This window comes from Chelonia mydas, chromosome 6 (assembly GCF_015237465.2).
Source record: "Chelonia mydas isolate rCheMyd1 chromosome 6, rCheMyd1.pri.v2, whole genome shotgun sequence".
Lineage (NCBI taxonomy): Eukaryota > Metazoa > Chordata > Testudines > Cheloniidae > Chelonia > Chelonia mydas.
The window spans coordinates 118,568,654-118,584,753 of NC_051246.2; the positions used below are offsets into that span (position 1 = coordinate 118,568,654).

Below are 16,100 nucleotides of genomic sequence, written 5' to 3' on the forward strand. Positions count from 1 at the left end.
GCTGCCTTATCTGCTGTACTTTCTTTGGCCCCTGAAACATTCCACTTCCTTCCCCCTCCCGCCCCTTGTTTAGAAGGAAGGTTATATAACTAATAATCTGTCTTGTCATCAATAAGCTTTTGTTGGAGGGTTTTTATTACCCACTAGTTAGAGTTGTCAGTGAGTTGCAGAAAACTGACACTTGTGTCGGAGTTATTAATAGCTGCTGTACCAGGAGCGCTCAAGCTATCTGTTAAACTGCTTCAAGCTGGCTTCTTTCCAAAATGCCATTAATATTCACAGCCACACACACAAAAGCCTGTATGATATTGTAATGTTCAGGTGGAGACCTGAGCCAATAAGGCCAAGTGATAATCTGGCCTTCACTAAACTCCTGCTTTAAAAAAGTGCTATCGTCAGCTAGAGAGATGGAGCCGTTAACGTGTGATTTTCTGGGGTGTGCTACTTAATTGTAACAATCCCAATGCTGTTTGAATACATGACATCAAAGACACCACTTAAAACATCAGGCTACGCATAGCTTATGAAAGCCAACTGGGGGAGGGAGGGAGAAGATCCAGGGGGGTGGGGGTGTCTGGTTCATGGAGATCATGTCTAATTAAACATCTTAGAGATGACAAGCTGCCAACATACCTTCAACATGCACTCAAGAAACCAGCTCTCAGCATTAACAATCTTGCCAAATACCACTCGGTCTCCAACCTTCCATTCTTGGTGAAAGTTGAGAAGAAGATAGCAGGCCAATTCCAGCATCAGCTGATCACATCCAGTCTTTAGCTAACTACCTACGCTGCAGAAGTGGGCCTGGTATGGAGATAGTACTGGGTGAGTGAGTGTAAAGGAGCAGACTCACCCCTGTGGCACCTCCTGCTGGTTGTTGGGAATTAGCTCTTTTCCAGCCTGGAGCACCCTCTGCAGGCCAGTGATCCACACAGCTCTGGGCCCCCATGTCCCTCACAGACCCTGGTGCCCCTTTCTCTGGGGTTCTGCCCCCTGGCAGTACCCCCACACTCTGCCTCTGGGTCTCCCCTTCCTGGGGAAGCCCCAACCCACTATCCCCCCCTTGCCTCAGTCTGGGCAACTGCCAGTCATCCCCAAGCCCCCGCTCCCTGGGGCAGACCACAGTGTAAAGGCCACTCATCATAGGCAAGGGGGTTTGGACCTGCTGCCTTCCTCTGCCTCCCAGTACCTCTATGGGCCTTGGACCAGGCCCTGCAGCCTGGGGAGTTGCCAGCCTGGAGCACCCCCCTGCCTAGCCTGCTCCTTCCCCAGCATGGCACCACCCTCAGTACCCTGTCAGGCAGCCAGGCCCTGCTCTCTCCCAGCCTGGAGAAAGACTCTTTGGGCCTCTGGCTCACAGCCTTTTTATACAGGCCACCTGGGGCCTGATTGGGGCGTGGCCCAGCTGCAGCTGCTTCCTCAATCAGCCATCCCCAGCCACAGCCCTCTCCAGGGCAGCTTTTAACCCCTTCTATTTTAGGAGCAGGGTAGCCACCCCGCTCCAGTGAGGTATGATCTCAGGGTTACCAGATACCCCATGCTGATCTCATTAGATCTGTCTATAGCCTTCAGAACTGCTGTCCAGCACCCCGGGGAATCTCTTCCAAAGGACTGTCTGAAACCATCATAGTGAGTTTATCCCCATTCTCCCCAGTCAGGGTTAAGAACATATGAATGGCCCACACTGGACCACAGCAATGGTCCAGCTAGCCCAGTATTCTGTCTTCTGACAGTGGCCAGTGCCAGATGCTTCAGAGGGAAAGAACAGAACCGGGTAATTATCAAGTGATCCATCCCATGTCATCGAGTCCAGCTCCTGGTTGAGTTCGGAAACAGTTATTCTTCCCTGAGCATTCCCACCTGTAGAGTCAAATAAATCTCTGTATTGTCCCCTCTTGTTCAAAATGTGTGAGGCTGAGAGTGTGGGTTGCAGTGCCTTCTGGATGTAGCACTAGGTGTTTTTGTAGTTCTTTTTGCTGCCACATCTGTTTACTGGAAATGTCCTGCCAACTAGAGGTGATTAAAGTCTGTTTCAGTTTGGGTAAATAAATATAGAGGCATCGGACAGTTACAGAGTCACTCTCCAACTAATACCATCAAAAGACATAAGTTTATTTTAATGGAATAAATGTATTACTATGTACAATACAAGATATTAATGAGTTGTTATAATATACAATAATTACATGTTTAAAAGAGGGTAAGCCAAAGCATACAGGATTCTGGGTTTTAAATAGAAAATGAACACTGTTAACAAACTTTTGAATAAGCAAAACATAACTGCTGAAAAAATGTATTTGCTTGGTTTCAAGTTATTTCTTTAATTTGAATTTTGAAACTGAGTCCACATCCAGAAAGGATATGACACCTTCATGTCAAATATAACTGTCCACCACTAAGCCTCTGTTTTAACCAGAGCCTGAACCCATTTGTATTGTGCATGGAATGCTTTTAGGAAGAACTGTTAGCAGACACAGAAATTCAGTTGCTTGTATGAAGAAAAGCAAATGCCTCAGTTCTTAATCTGCTGTCTTCTCAGAAATTTTCTTATAATAAGATAGAGGGAATGCTGGATTCTGCTTCGTAAGCCGATGAGTATGGTTTCTTCATGTTTTCTTCCCTACCGGTTTCAGACAAACCTGGTGGGACTATGGAGCTAGTGCTGAGAGCTGGCATCACAGTCCTACTGTGAATATAGTCAGTCACGCTAAAAACAAACCATTTCTACAGTCTTACCGGTCAGTATTTCTACCTGTTTCTCATTAGATTGTCTGTTACATTTTGAGACATGAAGATTGCAGGTCAGTGACAATAGCTGTGAATCACAATGCAAACAACCTTGAATCAAAGTGAAAGTGAATCAATGAGGAGGTTACAAGTAGCCAAAGCTGCGACCTGGCCAACCAAGTACAAAAGTAAAGGTGGAAGCCTGCATAATAATACACCATAGGCTGATGTGAAACAAATGTGATGCCAGCCAGTCCAGTTTCAGCTTCTGAAAAATGTGCCACTTGAAAAATATTGTTACGATGATGACTTTTGCCGTGGTCCTCAACAGGGATTCGATCCCAAAGCTCAAAGCATTGCCTCAACTGCTTGAACTAAAGAACTAAGGCCCAGATCCTGAAAAGAAGGAGTCTAACTCCCATTGAAATCACCAGAAGTAGCTGCCTAAATACCTTTAGGGATCTGGGTCTAAGTCCCGTGGGGCATGTCTACACTGCAATTAGACACCCACAGCTTGCTCATGCCAGCTGACTCGGGCTCACAGGGCTCAGGCTGAGGGTCTGTTTAACTGAAGTGTAGACTTCTGGGCTTGGGCTGCAGCCTGAGATCTGGGACCCTCCCACCTCACAGGGTCCTAGAGCCCAGGCACCAGCTCGAGGCAGGAGGTCTACACTGCAATTAAGCAGTCCCTTAGTCCAATCACGAGTCAGCTGGCATGGGCCAGCTACAGGTGTCTAGTTGCAGTTTAGACATACTCTTAGGTAATCCTTTGGAGACCAGGTGCAGAGGGCGACATGTAACACACACTGAACAGTGGGTTACATTAAGTTATGGATAATCATGCTTCACATGCCTGACAATTTCATCAGTGAAGACTCTATGGGTCCAGTCCTGCAGACATAACCCAGATAAAACAATCAAACCAACAGCCCATCAAATTTCAGTGAGATCTTTCACTGGGCAAGAACTGTTGCCTTGGGTCTTAGCTGACTGCTAAGGCAAAGGCTGGTGCTCAGTTTTCTTCCACTCTTCTGTTCATGCAGCACTGAGAATAACAGAGGAAACTACATGCAGTAAGTAAGAAAGTAAGCCTTGCTTTAAAAACAAAACAAAAGAGATGTCCTCGCTGCCCAGAGGACAGGGGTCAAGATTACAACTAGTCAAAAAACGTTCACTGAATTTTTTTTTTGCTGAAAAACAATTATTTGGCTTTTTGACTGGATCTTTTTGTACAATTTTCCTTTTGGTCAAAATTTTCTGGGTTCTGATGGAAAACCAGAAACCAAAAGTTTTTCCTTAAAATAATTTCTATTTATGGATTTTAAAAAAAATCAGTTTTTGGTTTATGAAAACCAAAATCTTTTACCAAAAACTGATTTTTTAAACCAAAATGGTTTTAGAAAGCTGAAAATTGTTTGCAAGATTTTTATTTAAAAATGAAAAATAATTGTCATGTTAAAAGCAACTCTAGTAAAGATGCACATCTACTTAAGAAACTGCTTTTAAATTCTGGACATGCACGAGGTCAAGAACAGCTTGCTGGGTACATAATATAAAACTGACTAACTTAAAATAGTTGCAGCTATGATGGGGGAAATCAGGGTACATCTATACAGTAAATAATCTTCTGCAGAGTGTCTCTAAATGTTATATGGTCAGCTGTATAAAAATACCTCATTACAAGGTCACTGGAGTATCCTTGGCTCAAATTCAGCCCTAGTGTGACTAGAACTGAGGATGGAATTGGCTCAACCTGTCTATCTGCTCAAAGATTTGACAGCCTTAATAAAGAAGACAGAAAATAGTGGAAATTTGAAGAGATGTTTTCAAATGCACTCAGCATTGGCCTAATTCAGCTTCTATTGAAGTTTTCCCTTGAGGTCACTAGGAGCAGAGTTAGGCCAGTAAGTAAGGCTGCGTGTCTGTCACGGAGGTCACAGAAATCATTGATTCCGTGACTTTCTGTGACCTCCGTGACTTCTGTGGTTCCAAGCCAATGGGAGCTGAGGAGCTGGTGCTTTTGGTGGGAGCAGCGCACGGAGCCCCCCAGGCTTTCCCTTGCCCTAGGAGCTGCAGGCACACTCTAAGCCAGATAGGGAGCCTGCGAGCACTGCCAAACCCACCCCCCAGCACCAGTGGGGGTCCTGGGCCACCCTCCAGCACCAGCAGGGGTCCCGAGTCACCCGCCCAGCACCTGTGGCACCCGCAGACCGCCCCCCCCTTCCCAAGCACCCGCGTCCCAAGTTTTAGTTAGGGGTATATAGTAAAAGTCATGGACAGGTCATGGTTACTGACCTGTCCATGACTTCTACTAAAAATACCCGTGACTAAAACATAGCCTTACCAATAAGAAGCACTTTTGAAAATCCCACGCTAGACTCTTTAGTTAGAGGATTCAGATGGAGATTGTTATACAGACCCTTCCTACCATACACAGACTGTTGTGCAAAGTGATTCTTTCAAGGGGCAGTAATTACTAGCAACACTTTATAATATTAAAACAGAACTTCAAAACTCAAGTGGCCTTGTCCTGATTTATGCCCACTCATATAATGTTTGCATGGCTTGGAATATAAAAACTAGATTTTGATTAGATTTGTTAGTTCTTTTTCTGTTTCTAGTAAGTTTCATGCTGTGGTTCCTATCACTGCTGTGTTTGGGATCCCAGGAGTAGCTTGGAAAGTTTACCTTTGCACCCATGATTCAGAAAGTTTTCACTGACATTAAAAACAAATATTGAAAGCATTTCTATCAATAGCAGCTATTGGATTCTCCCTAACCTTTTAAAAACTTAATTTTGGGGCCCCAAATTTACTGATTGTTGTCTTTGCAATGTGACTTTACAATTCTGCTCCAGAAAATTATAATGATATCTTTGCCTAAAATAGATATCACACTTTCACTGCATTCGATACCTAACTGACTTTTCTATTCATTTTGACTATGCATAAAAATTTCCATGCATATTTCATTTCATTATTTTCTGTGATAAGAATGGAGGCTGCAAACCAGCAACACTGAAATCAATGGAAGTCTTCCACTGAAGTCAGTGGATCCTCATTCCCTCTAGAAAAACATTTGCTTTTGTTACAGATTTTTTTCTTCATTTTTACACAGTACAAATACATCTAGAAACTGTCTTTGATCTCAATTGTTTTGAGCTCGCTTCCTGGTAGAAGAGATGCTGCTCCACTCCAGCTCATGCTATGAAGCTAGAAAGAGTTCAGTCATTTACAGCTGTAGGAAGCAGATGAAACATGACAGAAATCCCCTGGGACAGGGCAAAATTTTACAAAGGATAAAGCATGTGCAGCTAGGCACATGTAATCTACTGTTTTATGTAACATGTAGCACCTGTGTTGCTGAGAGTGCACGCTGCATTGCTTTCATGCTGCAGTGCAAATGTGCTTTCAAACCAACCTGGTTTACTGTGAAAAGAATCAGCAACAATTCAGTTTAGTTTTGAGCTGGTAAGTTCTAATACTATGAACAAGGAGCCATCTGTTCCCTCTTTGTAGTAAAAAGGCTAAGAGCTACACCAGTATTACACAAAGCTGAGCTATGCTAATTAATGGGTATCATCCCACCCAACCAGGAGAGAGTTTGCCGGCAGCAGCAGCCAGCAAGACTATAGAGAGCCAATGAAGAGCTTTTCCTGCAATGAGGGCATGTGGATTATGGAAATGGCAGCACTCTTTTCTAAGAACTTGTCCACCCTGGGGATTTGTCCCAGCTACTGCCATTGGTGTTCACACCAGTGTAGCTACACGAGCAACAGCCAGTCCTGTAAAAGTGAACTACTAGACACCCCAATTTGCACCCGTGTAACTGAACCTGGTTTCAAGCAGTTCTTAAGCTGCTCCAGTGCAGATGGTGGTTATAGCCTACGTTAGGGGTGTGCATTGAAACAACTACACTGCTGGCTGCCACCAGTGGTTGAAATCTCCAGCGTAGACAAGGGCTGAGAATTTCAACATTGGCTAGTGACTATGGGTGCTTCAATTTCTGGGGGTCCAACTTGAGAGACCTGGGAGGAGCCTGATTTTCAGGGTGGGGTGTTCAGCACTTTTTGAGCATTGGGCCCTTTAAGGTACCCAGAGTTTGAGGCATCCGCACTTAGGAGTCACTTTGAAAATCTCGGCCAAAACCAAATTGACACTGCTAGCCATGTGAGATGAAGAACAGACGCACCCCACAGACGAGCAGATAAGTCCCTGAATACTGAAACATCCACTGTATAGGTCTGGTTCAATGCAACGATGTGGAATTTTGCTCACTGCAAATGAAAGCTGCTCAGAGCAACGTGAAGATGTACGTTTCTGGAGTAATTTGCTTTGGTTTTTCTGGGTAGCATGCAAAGGGTTTGGCTTTGCCCTGCCTCTCCTCCACATTTCATTAGCCCACCCCTCTTTCCTGGAGTTTGCGGATATTTTGTGGGACCATTTTGGGTGCTGTAGGTTGATTGAGTACAGTGCCAAGTGGGCTTCTGGATAGGATTTGCGGGAAGGGCTTATTGGCAGTTGATATTTTTTTGTCACACAAGCTGCCAGAGTATATGGCCAAAGGTGATTCACTGATTAGCTAGAAGGGGTTTAATTAAATGGTCTATGCTACACGAGGACCGTCAACTAAGGGCCAGATCCTGCCACCCTCACTGACATGGAGCAATACCTTACTACACAAGCAGGGCATGGGTCTCCTTGAAAAGTGAGGCTCTACTCAGCGTGAGTAAAGGTGTAAAATCTGGCCCCTTAGGAATGTAGGAATAAATCTGAGCCTTGCCTAGAGCTTAGTGTTGATTAGAATGCAATATAAAGTAGCAAGACCCAGAGTCACACGTCGTACTGATAGTTTTGTTACTTAATGAAATTAAATGACACTTAAAAAAGAAAGACAGAGACATTTCGATGAGAGACACTGATCAAGCAAACCTCTTTGGTGTTGAGGCAGGTCTTTCAGGCACCTGATCCTGCTCTTGTTGAACTCAGTGGGAGTTTGGCCACTAACACCAGTGGGAGGAGGCGTGGGCCCTAGGGCGTCCTTTCTTAGCTATGTTAATCTTTAGCATCTAATTCCCAGATTATTAACAATGCAGGCTTTCAGGGTCGAATCCAACACCCACTGAAGTCAATGGAACGACTCCCATCGACGTCACTGAGCGCCAGATTGGGCCCTTCTTGAGAAAAACATTTTGTTTCTTGATCTGATGTACCAGCTTGTTCTTTACAAGTTGCGTGGTAGCTGTGGCGGTAGATATTTAAAAGGCAGAGCAATGAGAGGTGTGCACACTCACTAGGGCTAGGACCTACAGGGCAAAAGGGAGAGAGACAGTGGCTCTGGGGAACCTGCTACTGCCCATGCACTACAAGGGGTGGTATGGCACAAAAGATTAAGGGTGCTTCTTACACCCCCTTACTCCATTGCACCAGCGTGCAGGGCCAGCCACAATCTGACCCACACTAATTCAGTAGCATCCTCTCCTACATGACATGACAGGAGAACAGGCAACATGGGCAATCTTGTTAAAATAGATCACAGAAATATCACTAAACATATTGTATATGTTGTTGAATTTAGGGCCTGATTGGAAGCCCCTTGAAGTCAACTGAAAGGAGCCTATCAGCATCAGTGGCTTTTGGATCAGGCCTTTAAATATACGTGTACAAACATTTTTCTTGTAGCTCCTCATTAGATACCCCCTTGGCACCTTTAGGCTGAGAGATCCAAAGTTGACTAAGGGAGCTGAATGCCCAATTCAGACAGTTCTGAAAATCTCAGCTTCAGTTTTCCAGTCCAGGCTGCGTGCCCCAGGCTCTGCATTCAGTTTTATGGACTTAAGAATGGTTATATGTTAAGAGTGCCAAGCTTAACAAAGTTTGTCGCTGGTGGCAGCTCGGTTCAGAATTGCTCCAGTAAAAATCATAATTAAGACAAAAGCCTTCTTCCAAATTAACTAGAAAAGCTCTTGAATTTTATTAGGCTGAAGAAATTTCTCACCCCTGAAGAAATTTCTCATGCAAGACAGACAAGCACTCCTATCCGCTGGAATATATTTTGTTTAATTACTAAGTGCCCTATCCTGCATTACATATATATACATAACTGAGGTTGACGTCTATGGAAATCCTGTAAGCATTAGGATTGTTTGATCAGACCCGGTGTGACAACAGAGCATCCATTTATTGGCATGCACCGTCAAAGAGCTCACCACGAAAATTTTTCCTGGGACCCTATTTACGTTTAGTTATTAATTAAACCAACTCTTGATAGAATATGTAGGTTTAAAAAAAAAGCCCAGGCTAGGATTTAGCACATTCCTTTTAAGATCTGAACGGATTTGAAAAGATAATAGGCTATTAACAAAAGTAGGTCTGTCAGAAACGGCTTTGATATCAATTGAGATAAACTATGATCATTGTCAAATAATTTCTTGGAGTAGTTTTTACTTTTTACTTACTCTAATAAGCTTTAGAATAACATTATGAATTCAGGGCCTGATTTCCAGGGGGCACTGCAGGTGCTTGGCACCATAACATCAGGTTGCTGGTCTACAGCTTTTCGGTAGGGCAAATGTTTATTGTTTCTGTTGTTTCTAATGGTGCTTGAAAAATAAGCTGATGTTTCTATTCATTTCCGTGTTTCTGCTTTAGAACCATCAGTGGTGTCACAACAACTCTGGGAATAGTCTTTGCTCATCCGTTCGTAGTCCATCTGCTGGCTCCGTAGCAGAAAAGCACAAGGTACTGTAGGCCAATTTTCAAAGGTCATTCTTAACTCTGCCCACAATATTTAGAAAGGGCAATGGCTTGTGCCTCTACCACTCACATTCACCCATGCAAGTGGAGCTCCTTCCCTCAAAAATACATTGTGAGTTTTACAGCTGGGAAGTTACCCGGCATAGAAACATGTGCACTCACAAATACAGTCGGTGGGGAGAGAGGGCAATTAAAGAAGCCTTTTGAAAATTTGGCCTTGTAGGGCCTACATAAACTCTGGCTATATTTAAAAATTTCTTTTTTGATGGCAGGGAATTAAAAAATACATAGAATCCAGAGGCCATTTCTAAGTGGATTGTTACCCCTTGAGGGTAGGTAAAATTTTGGTCATAAGCAGCTTGAAAGCATCTCTTTAATTCACAGTTTTATCACCTTGCAAAATTGATTTACTTCACTTTATAAGTGAAAAAAAAGTCTTGCCTTGCATTAATTAAAATATTTTTTCATGAATAATAATATTCCTCCATCTACTTTCTCTACTATGCAATGATTTGTAGAGAGGTCTGTAGTTTTTAATATATGAGGATATTAGCATTTTAGCATCTATTATCACAGTATTTAGTTTCCCAAAATTACTGCAGTTATATTGATGATATAATTGGTAATTTAATTTCTGATTTAACATGCTTATCATATGTCATACCATCATTATTAACCGGCATCATTGATATTAAACAGCACCCAAACCCCACCATTCAATTATTTGTGGCTTCCTCGGAGGCATGATAGGAATGATATATTGCACTCTTCCAATGTACTCATTATTTTATGATAAGCTCAGTTGTCAATCTAGAGTTTTAGTGTCTCTTCAATTTAGAGGAGCTGTAGCATTATCAGGCAGATCCAACCTTAGGGCATATATTGCAGTTCAGGTGAAAGAGACTTGGCCCCCATTTTTCCCTTACCCAGAGACTCATAAGTATGTGTATACAGTATATCAACTCAATTCCTGGGGAACGGAATAAGCATGCCATCTTCCATTGAAATCAGTGGCAAACCTCAGTGGGGTCAGATTGAGCTCTAAACCCTTGATACGAAGTCCTTTGAAATAATTGATGGGGGAGGGGGCTTTTGTTCATTTCATGGGCATTTGGGTCAGGCCCTAAGTCAATAAAATATTCCCCAAACATTTCTATATCCAGTCTGCTCCTAGCTTTCCTGCTGCACCTCTAATACGTGGGAGTCCAGTGAACCCACTGCCAGACATGCCACCTGCAGCCCAGCTGCACTAGGAAATTAACACATTCACCTAACCGAGATGCAAACCACAGCTCCTTTCATACGGAAGAAAATGGCATCGTCTCCGGGCTCGCTTTCTGGTCTGAGCTATGTTTCCCAAACTTTCTGTCAACATATTCTAGGACAACTCCTTTGACAGGATGAAACAGGAGCCAGCATGTTCACTAGGGATACTAGACAAATTAGAGGATCGGGGCAAAAGAAATCTGATGAGGTTCAACAAGGACAAGTGCAGAGTCCTGCACTTATGATGAAAGAATCCCATGCACCGCTACAGACTAGGGACCGAATGGCTAGGCAGCAGTTCTGCAAAAAAGGACCTAGGGGTTACAGTGGACGAGAAACTAGATATGAGTCAACAGTGTGCCCTTGTTGCCAAGAAGGCCAATGACATTTTGGGCTGTATAAGTAGGGGCATTGCCAGCAGAAGGAGGGACGTGATCGTTCCCCTCTATTCGACATTGGTGAGGCTTCATCTGGAGTACTGTGTCCAGTTTTGGGCCCCACACTATAAGAAGGATGTGGAAAAATTGGAAAGCGTCCAGTGGAGGGCAACAAAAATTATTAGGGGACTGGAACACATGACTTATGAGGAGAGGCTGAGGGAACTGGGATTGTTTAGTCTGCAGAAGTGAAGAATGAGGGGGGATTTGATAGCTGCTTTCAACTACCTGAAAGGGGGTTCCAAAGAGGATGGCTCTAGACTGTTCTCAGTGGTAGCAGATGACATAACAAGGCGCAATGGTCTCAAGTTGCAGTGGGAGAGATTTAGGTTGGATATTAGGAAAAACTTTTCACTAGGAGGGTGGTGAAGCACTGGAATGCGTTTCCTAGGGAGGTGGTGGAATCTCCTTCCTTAGAGGTTTTTAAGGTCAGGCTTGACAAAGCCCTGGCTGGGATGATTTAATTGGTGATTGGTCCTGCTTTGAGGAGGGGGTTGGACTAGGTGACGACCTTAGGTCCCTTCCCACCCTGGTATTCTATGAATCTATGATATGTACCCCAGGTGTAAGGCACACACCAGATTTTCTTTAGCATCTCTGACTTACTGCAACTTCGTTTTCAGTCATGTTCATGGACAGAGACACAATGTTTATCACAATTCGATTGTGCAATAATTAAGGTTAAGATTCTGTCATGGGTATTTTTACTAAAAGTCAGGGACAGGCCATGGGCAATAAACAAAAATTCATGGAAGCCCGTGACCTGTCCCTGACTTTTACAAAAAATACCCTGCAGGGGCGGGATGGGAGACAACAATCAGTTCTGCTGGGGGCTGACCTCAGGCCTCTGCTCTGGCCCTGCTGCTGCTCCTGCGGCAGGGGCTGACAGCTGGAGCTTCAGCCCCAGTGGGGCTGACTCAACCCTGGCCATTGCTTGAGCCCTGGGGCTGCTGCTTTGGCGGCCCTGGGGCTGACTGCTGCTCCAGCCCTGCCCTGGAAGAAGTCCCGGAGGTCCTGGAAAGTCATGGTATCAGTGACCTCCATGACAGAATCATATCCTTCGCAATAATATAGCAAAAGACACTTATTTACCAATTACCATGGCTAACCATCCCTTGTGTCTTGGAGATAATGGGTGACCTGTATTGATATAAATGTTTTGGCTTCTGATCCGGCTCCTATTAGAGTCAATGGCAAAGCTTAAATTTGTGTCCGTAGGATCGTGGGCCCTTGAATTCTAAGTGAGTTGCATTTAGTAAAACAGAAATTGCTTCATTTACCCTTAAGTTACAGCCAGTACGTTCTAGCCATGCACTTTCCACTGATTTTAATGGGTGCCGTGGAGCTGGAATTCAGAGCAAGGCTTTTACAATGCAATGACAACGATCTCATATCGGAAAACCTTCTATAAATATCTGTGTAGTAAAGGATACTGTCATCATCACTGAAGTCAGTGGGAGTTTTGTCTTTGATTTGCAATGAATGTGGGATTGAACCTTATATCTATGGTGTGGCTTACTTTGGGCCGAATGCTATAGTCCTTACTCAAAATCCCACTGAAGTCAATGGGAGTTTTGCCTGAGTAAGGACTGTAGGATTGGTTCCCTAATCTCCCGTTAATGGCAGAGGCTTTCTAGCTGCCCCTCTATAGACACAAGCACTGTACAGTGCATCCAAAGAGGAGAATGCTGGCTGTTCCAAAAAACCGGTGGGTAAATTAATACCTGTGCTAGTACTTTGCTGGTGGGAGAGGGTGCAATTCCATACTAGGTCTGGAAACACTGACTCTTGCAACTGCTTTTTTCAGGGAGTTCCTTTATAGGTCTAGAAACATGGATTTGCTGGCATTGTAATTGTATGCCTTGGAGAGGTACAATCAGAAATGAAATCCATAACAAGACAGCTACATGGGCATCTCCAAGGCACTTGTAGGCAGATGTAAGTAATAAGACACCCTCACAGTTCACCACCGAGTGTCTGTGGTATAACAGCATCTTGCTGTGATGTGCAAAACAACAGGCTCCCTGGAGAAGCCTTAGCAAAAAGGCACACTTTATTCAACAGCAAAGAGTGCTTATTGTCAGCTTTCATTCCCTTGAGGTTCAGGCTTCCTGTCTCCGTATTACATGCTGCAGCACATCATCCTGCATATTGTCTGAAAGAAAGTTCCTGAGTAGTCTACCCACACTATATCTTAACTGCTATTTGCAATAATGAACATGGAAGACACAGACAAAGCAATGAATAGCAAATAGAGGACTACAGTAAATAGACATGTTTAAAAGTCCGCTCAAATGAATACCTTTACACAAGATCATTTCTAAAAAACTATTTCAAATAATGCAACTGGATCATTATAAAGCACTTCAAATCAATGTGACTTTGGCTAGTTTGTTTTTGTTTTCATCCGCTGGGTGAGATGTGGAATCTGTAGATTAAATTTATAATACTCATGGCAATGCAACACCTCCCTGCTTTTTTTGTGTCAGTCACAAGATTCTTTGGTGATCTGATCACTTTGTTTCTGCAAATTAACGCTACAGTTTTTCACTTCCACTGTTCTCCCTCACCCAGCTTCTGAAAACCTCCTGGCCCAGCCTGGACACATTCTGTATAAAATAGAGATATTTGTCATTTCTTATAGTAAAAAGAACATTCCTTCAATCTGGAGGTAAATACTGATCCATTTTGATGGCTTGATGCTGTAACATGAGTTAAATGGCTGGGAATTGGAGTCACTACTGCTTTGCTTTCATGTCATTTTAAACAAACTAAAGTAGATCCTGAAATTAGTGAGTATCTTATAAAGAAAAGTAATTTGAAAGTATATCCTATAGATAACGTATATGATTACATATTAAACTCCTAATGATTTCTCTGTGCTTTCGATCCATTCATATTCAATTCTTAAGTATTATAAATTTATACTTTTGATCAATTCCTGCTTAAGGCCACAAATGAAGTTTTTCTTGGTGGTTTTACAATGTCTTTAAAGTTTTCAACACAGCACCCTAACCCTAACCCTAACCTGATTCAGAGTCAGCCATCAGCAGACATCCTGTTTTATACTGGCTCAGTGCATACGAGCATAGTGTGGGAACAGGCTGCATACAGCTCTATAGGGTTAAGAAAGCAAATAGACATTAGCTGGCTAACATGTTACAGCCTGAGGTTTCACAGAATTGAGGAATCCTATATGGTTTAATCGGACTCCTTTCTGGTCATGTTCCCCATTTCAGTTTGTGTGTGACGCTCATTGCCATTCTAACCTGGGGGGTTTAGTTGAACAATAGCACTGTCCTGCTTTGCTTTTCAAGTGACTTCATACAACTGTACAGCAGCTGTGGCACGTCACGCAGCGTTTCTTCTTTTTCTTAGGGTGAAAAATGGTGAGGATTGCTTCATCGAAGACTGTTTTAAGGCCTTTCTGTGTCAGGGCTGAACATTCCAAATAACACTGCGCTCCAATCTGAAACAGGAGGGAAAGAGAGAGAGGGGTATCATAAATACACGGATTGGAGAAGAAGACAATAGGACATGTTTATGACCTACAGATCCTGTTGTCCATAACGTGCACATAACTCCCTGATATGGAGTGAGCCATGCCTTTAAAATAGATTAAAGTCCTAGCTCTACCTTGGGCCTGGCTTCCTCTCTGATCATGGGACTACCACAAGGCCTTGTGGGACAGGAATTGAGAATAGATGCCAGGGCACTGTCTCAGTACAGAAGGAGAAGTGGAGGGAGCAACAGTCTGCCGATCGGGCTGGCCAGGAAGAGGAAGCTCCATGTATGCCGGCTGAGATTTTGTAGGAACTCTTTCACTGCATAGGGGTTCCTCTGAACAGAAGAAGCTGGATCTCCTGGGTTTCCAGGAGGCATTGCATGGATCTCAGAGTTTCCAGGAGGCATTGGCTCGGGTGCTCCCTGGCAGTGTGGTTGAGTCACTTAACATAACTATCCTTAGCTCCCCTTCCATGCTCTTGGCCTACCCTATCAAACTCCACAGAGATGAAGCCATTGCAGAGGCACTTCTACAGGCTCAGGGTGATTGACGGGGGCATGCCACTGAGTCAAAAATACCCTCCCGTTCTGTGGGCACTTGCACACATGCAGAGTGGACCTTGAGCCTGCCCATGGAAATGAATTTGGATAAATGCAATTCCTCCTGCTTTTAAGCTCTGCTTGGCCTTTTCAAACCCTCTGACTAAATATCAGCATAACCAATATGTGCAGTGACTAGCTGGAACGTGTTCGTGTCTGAATGCAGATGCTGCTGGCATTCACGTACGTACGTATTTCATGTTCATTTCTCCCTCCCTTCTCCTTACCCAGAGCAATTATACATTATGAACTGAAAAGAAGATCCCATAAAATAGAGGGCTATGGGCCTGAGTCTCATTTACAGTAAGGCCCCTGTATGTAGCTGTGTAAAGTGGCCTTAAGTGTCTAAATGAGAATCAGGCCAGATGTGTTTGTATGGGAGTGACTAAGAGTAGAATTTGTCCCATCGTGATTAGCCCATGTAGCACCAGAGAGAATACATTTGAGCTTGTTATTTTAGACGAGCTTTTGTATCCATCTCCTATATATGAGTCTTAGCTAAAAAGCTGGATCCAAGCACACTGAAACTTTGGGAGAGCTCCAGTCCAGATGAGAACTTTCCAGCTCATTCCCATCTCTGCAGCCTAAATGCAGCTTCTGTAGGTTACGATTCATTTTTTTTCCCAGTGAATAATGTTACTCTGCCAAACACAGATGTAACATTTTCTCCCAGGAGAATCATAGAATGTCTTTATAGGTTAATATAAATGAATAACATCCACAATGTACAGTTTGTTTTAACAGGATGTGTAAAACAACCTGTTATGTATCCATTTTGTTACGACCAAATACAGTAAAATGTTGCAGTGGC

At 43.5% G+C, this 16,100-nt stretch overlaps 1 protein-coding gene across 1 annotated transcript in view; it reads right to left on the reverse strand.

Moving 5' to 3' along the window:
• Positions 1–2,091: 2,091 nt before the first annotated feature.
• Positions 2,092–16,100, reverse strand: part of RHOJ (ras homolog family member J) — a 78,197-nt gene continuing 64,188 nt past the window's right edge. Inside the window, exon 5 of the mRNA XM_007068011.4 lies at positions 2,092–14,654. Within this exon, the coding sequence (XP_007068073.1) occupies positions 14,508–14,654 (147 nt within the window). The 3' untranslated portion in view covers positions 2,092–14,507. The remainder of the gene's footprint in view (positions 14,655–16,100) is intronic.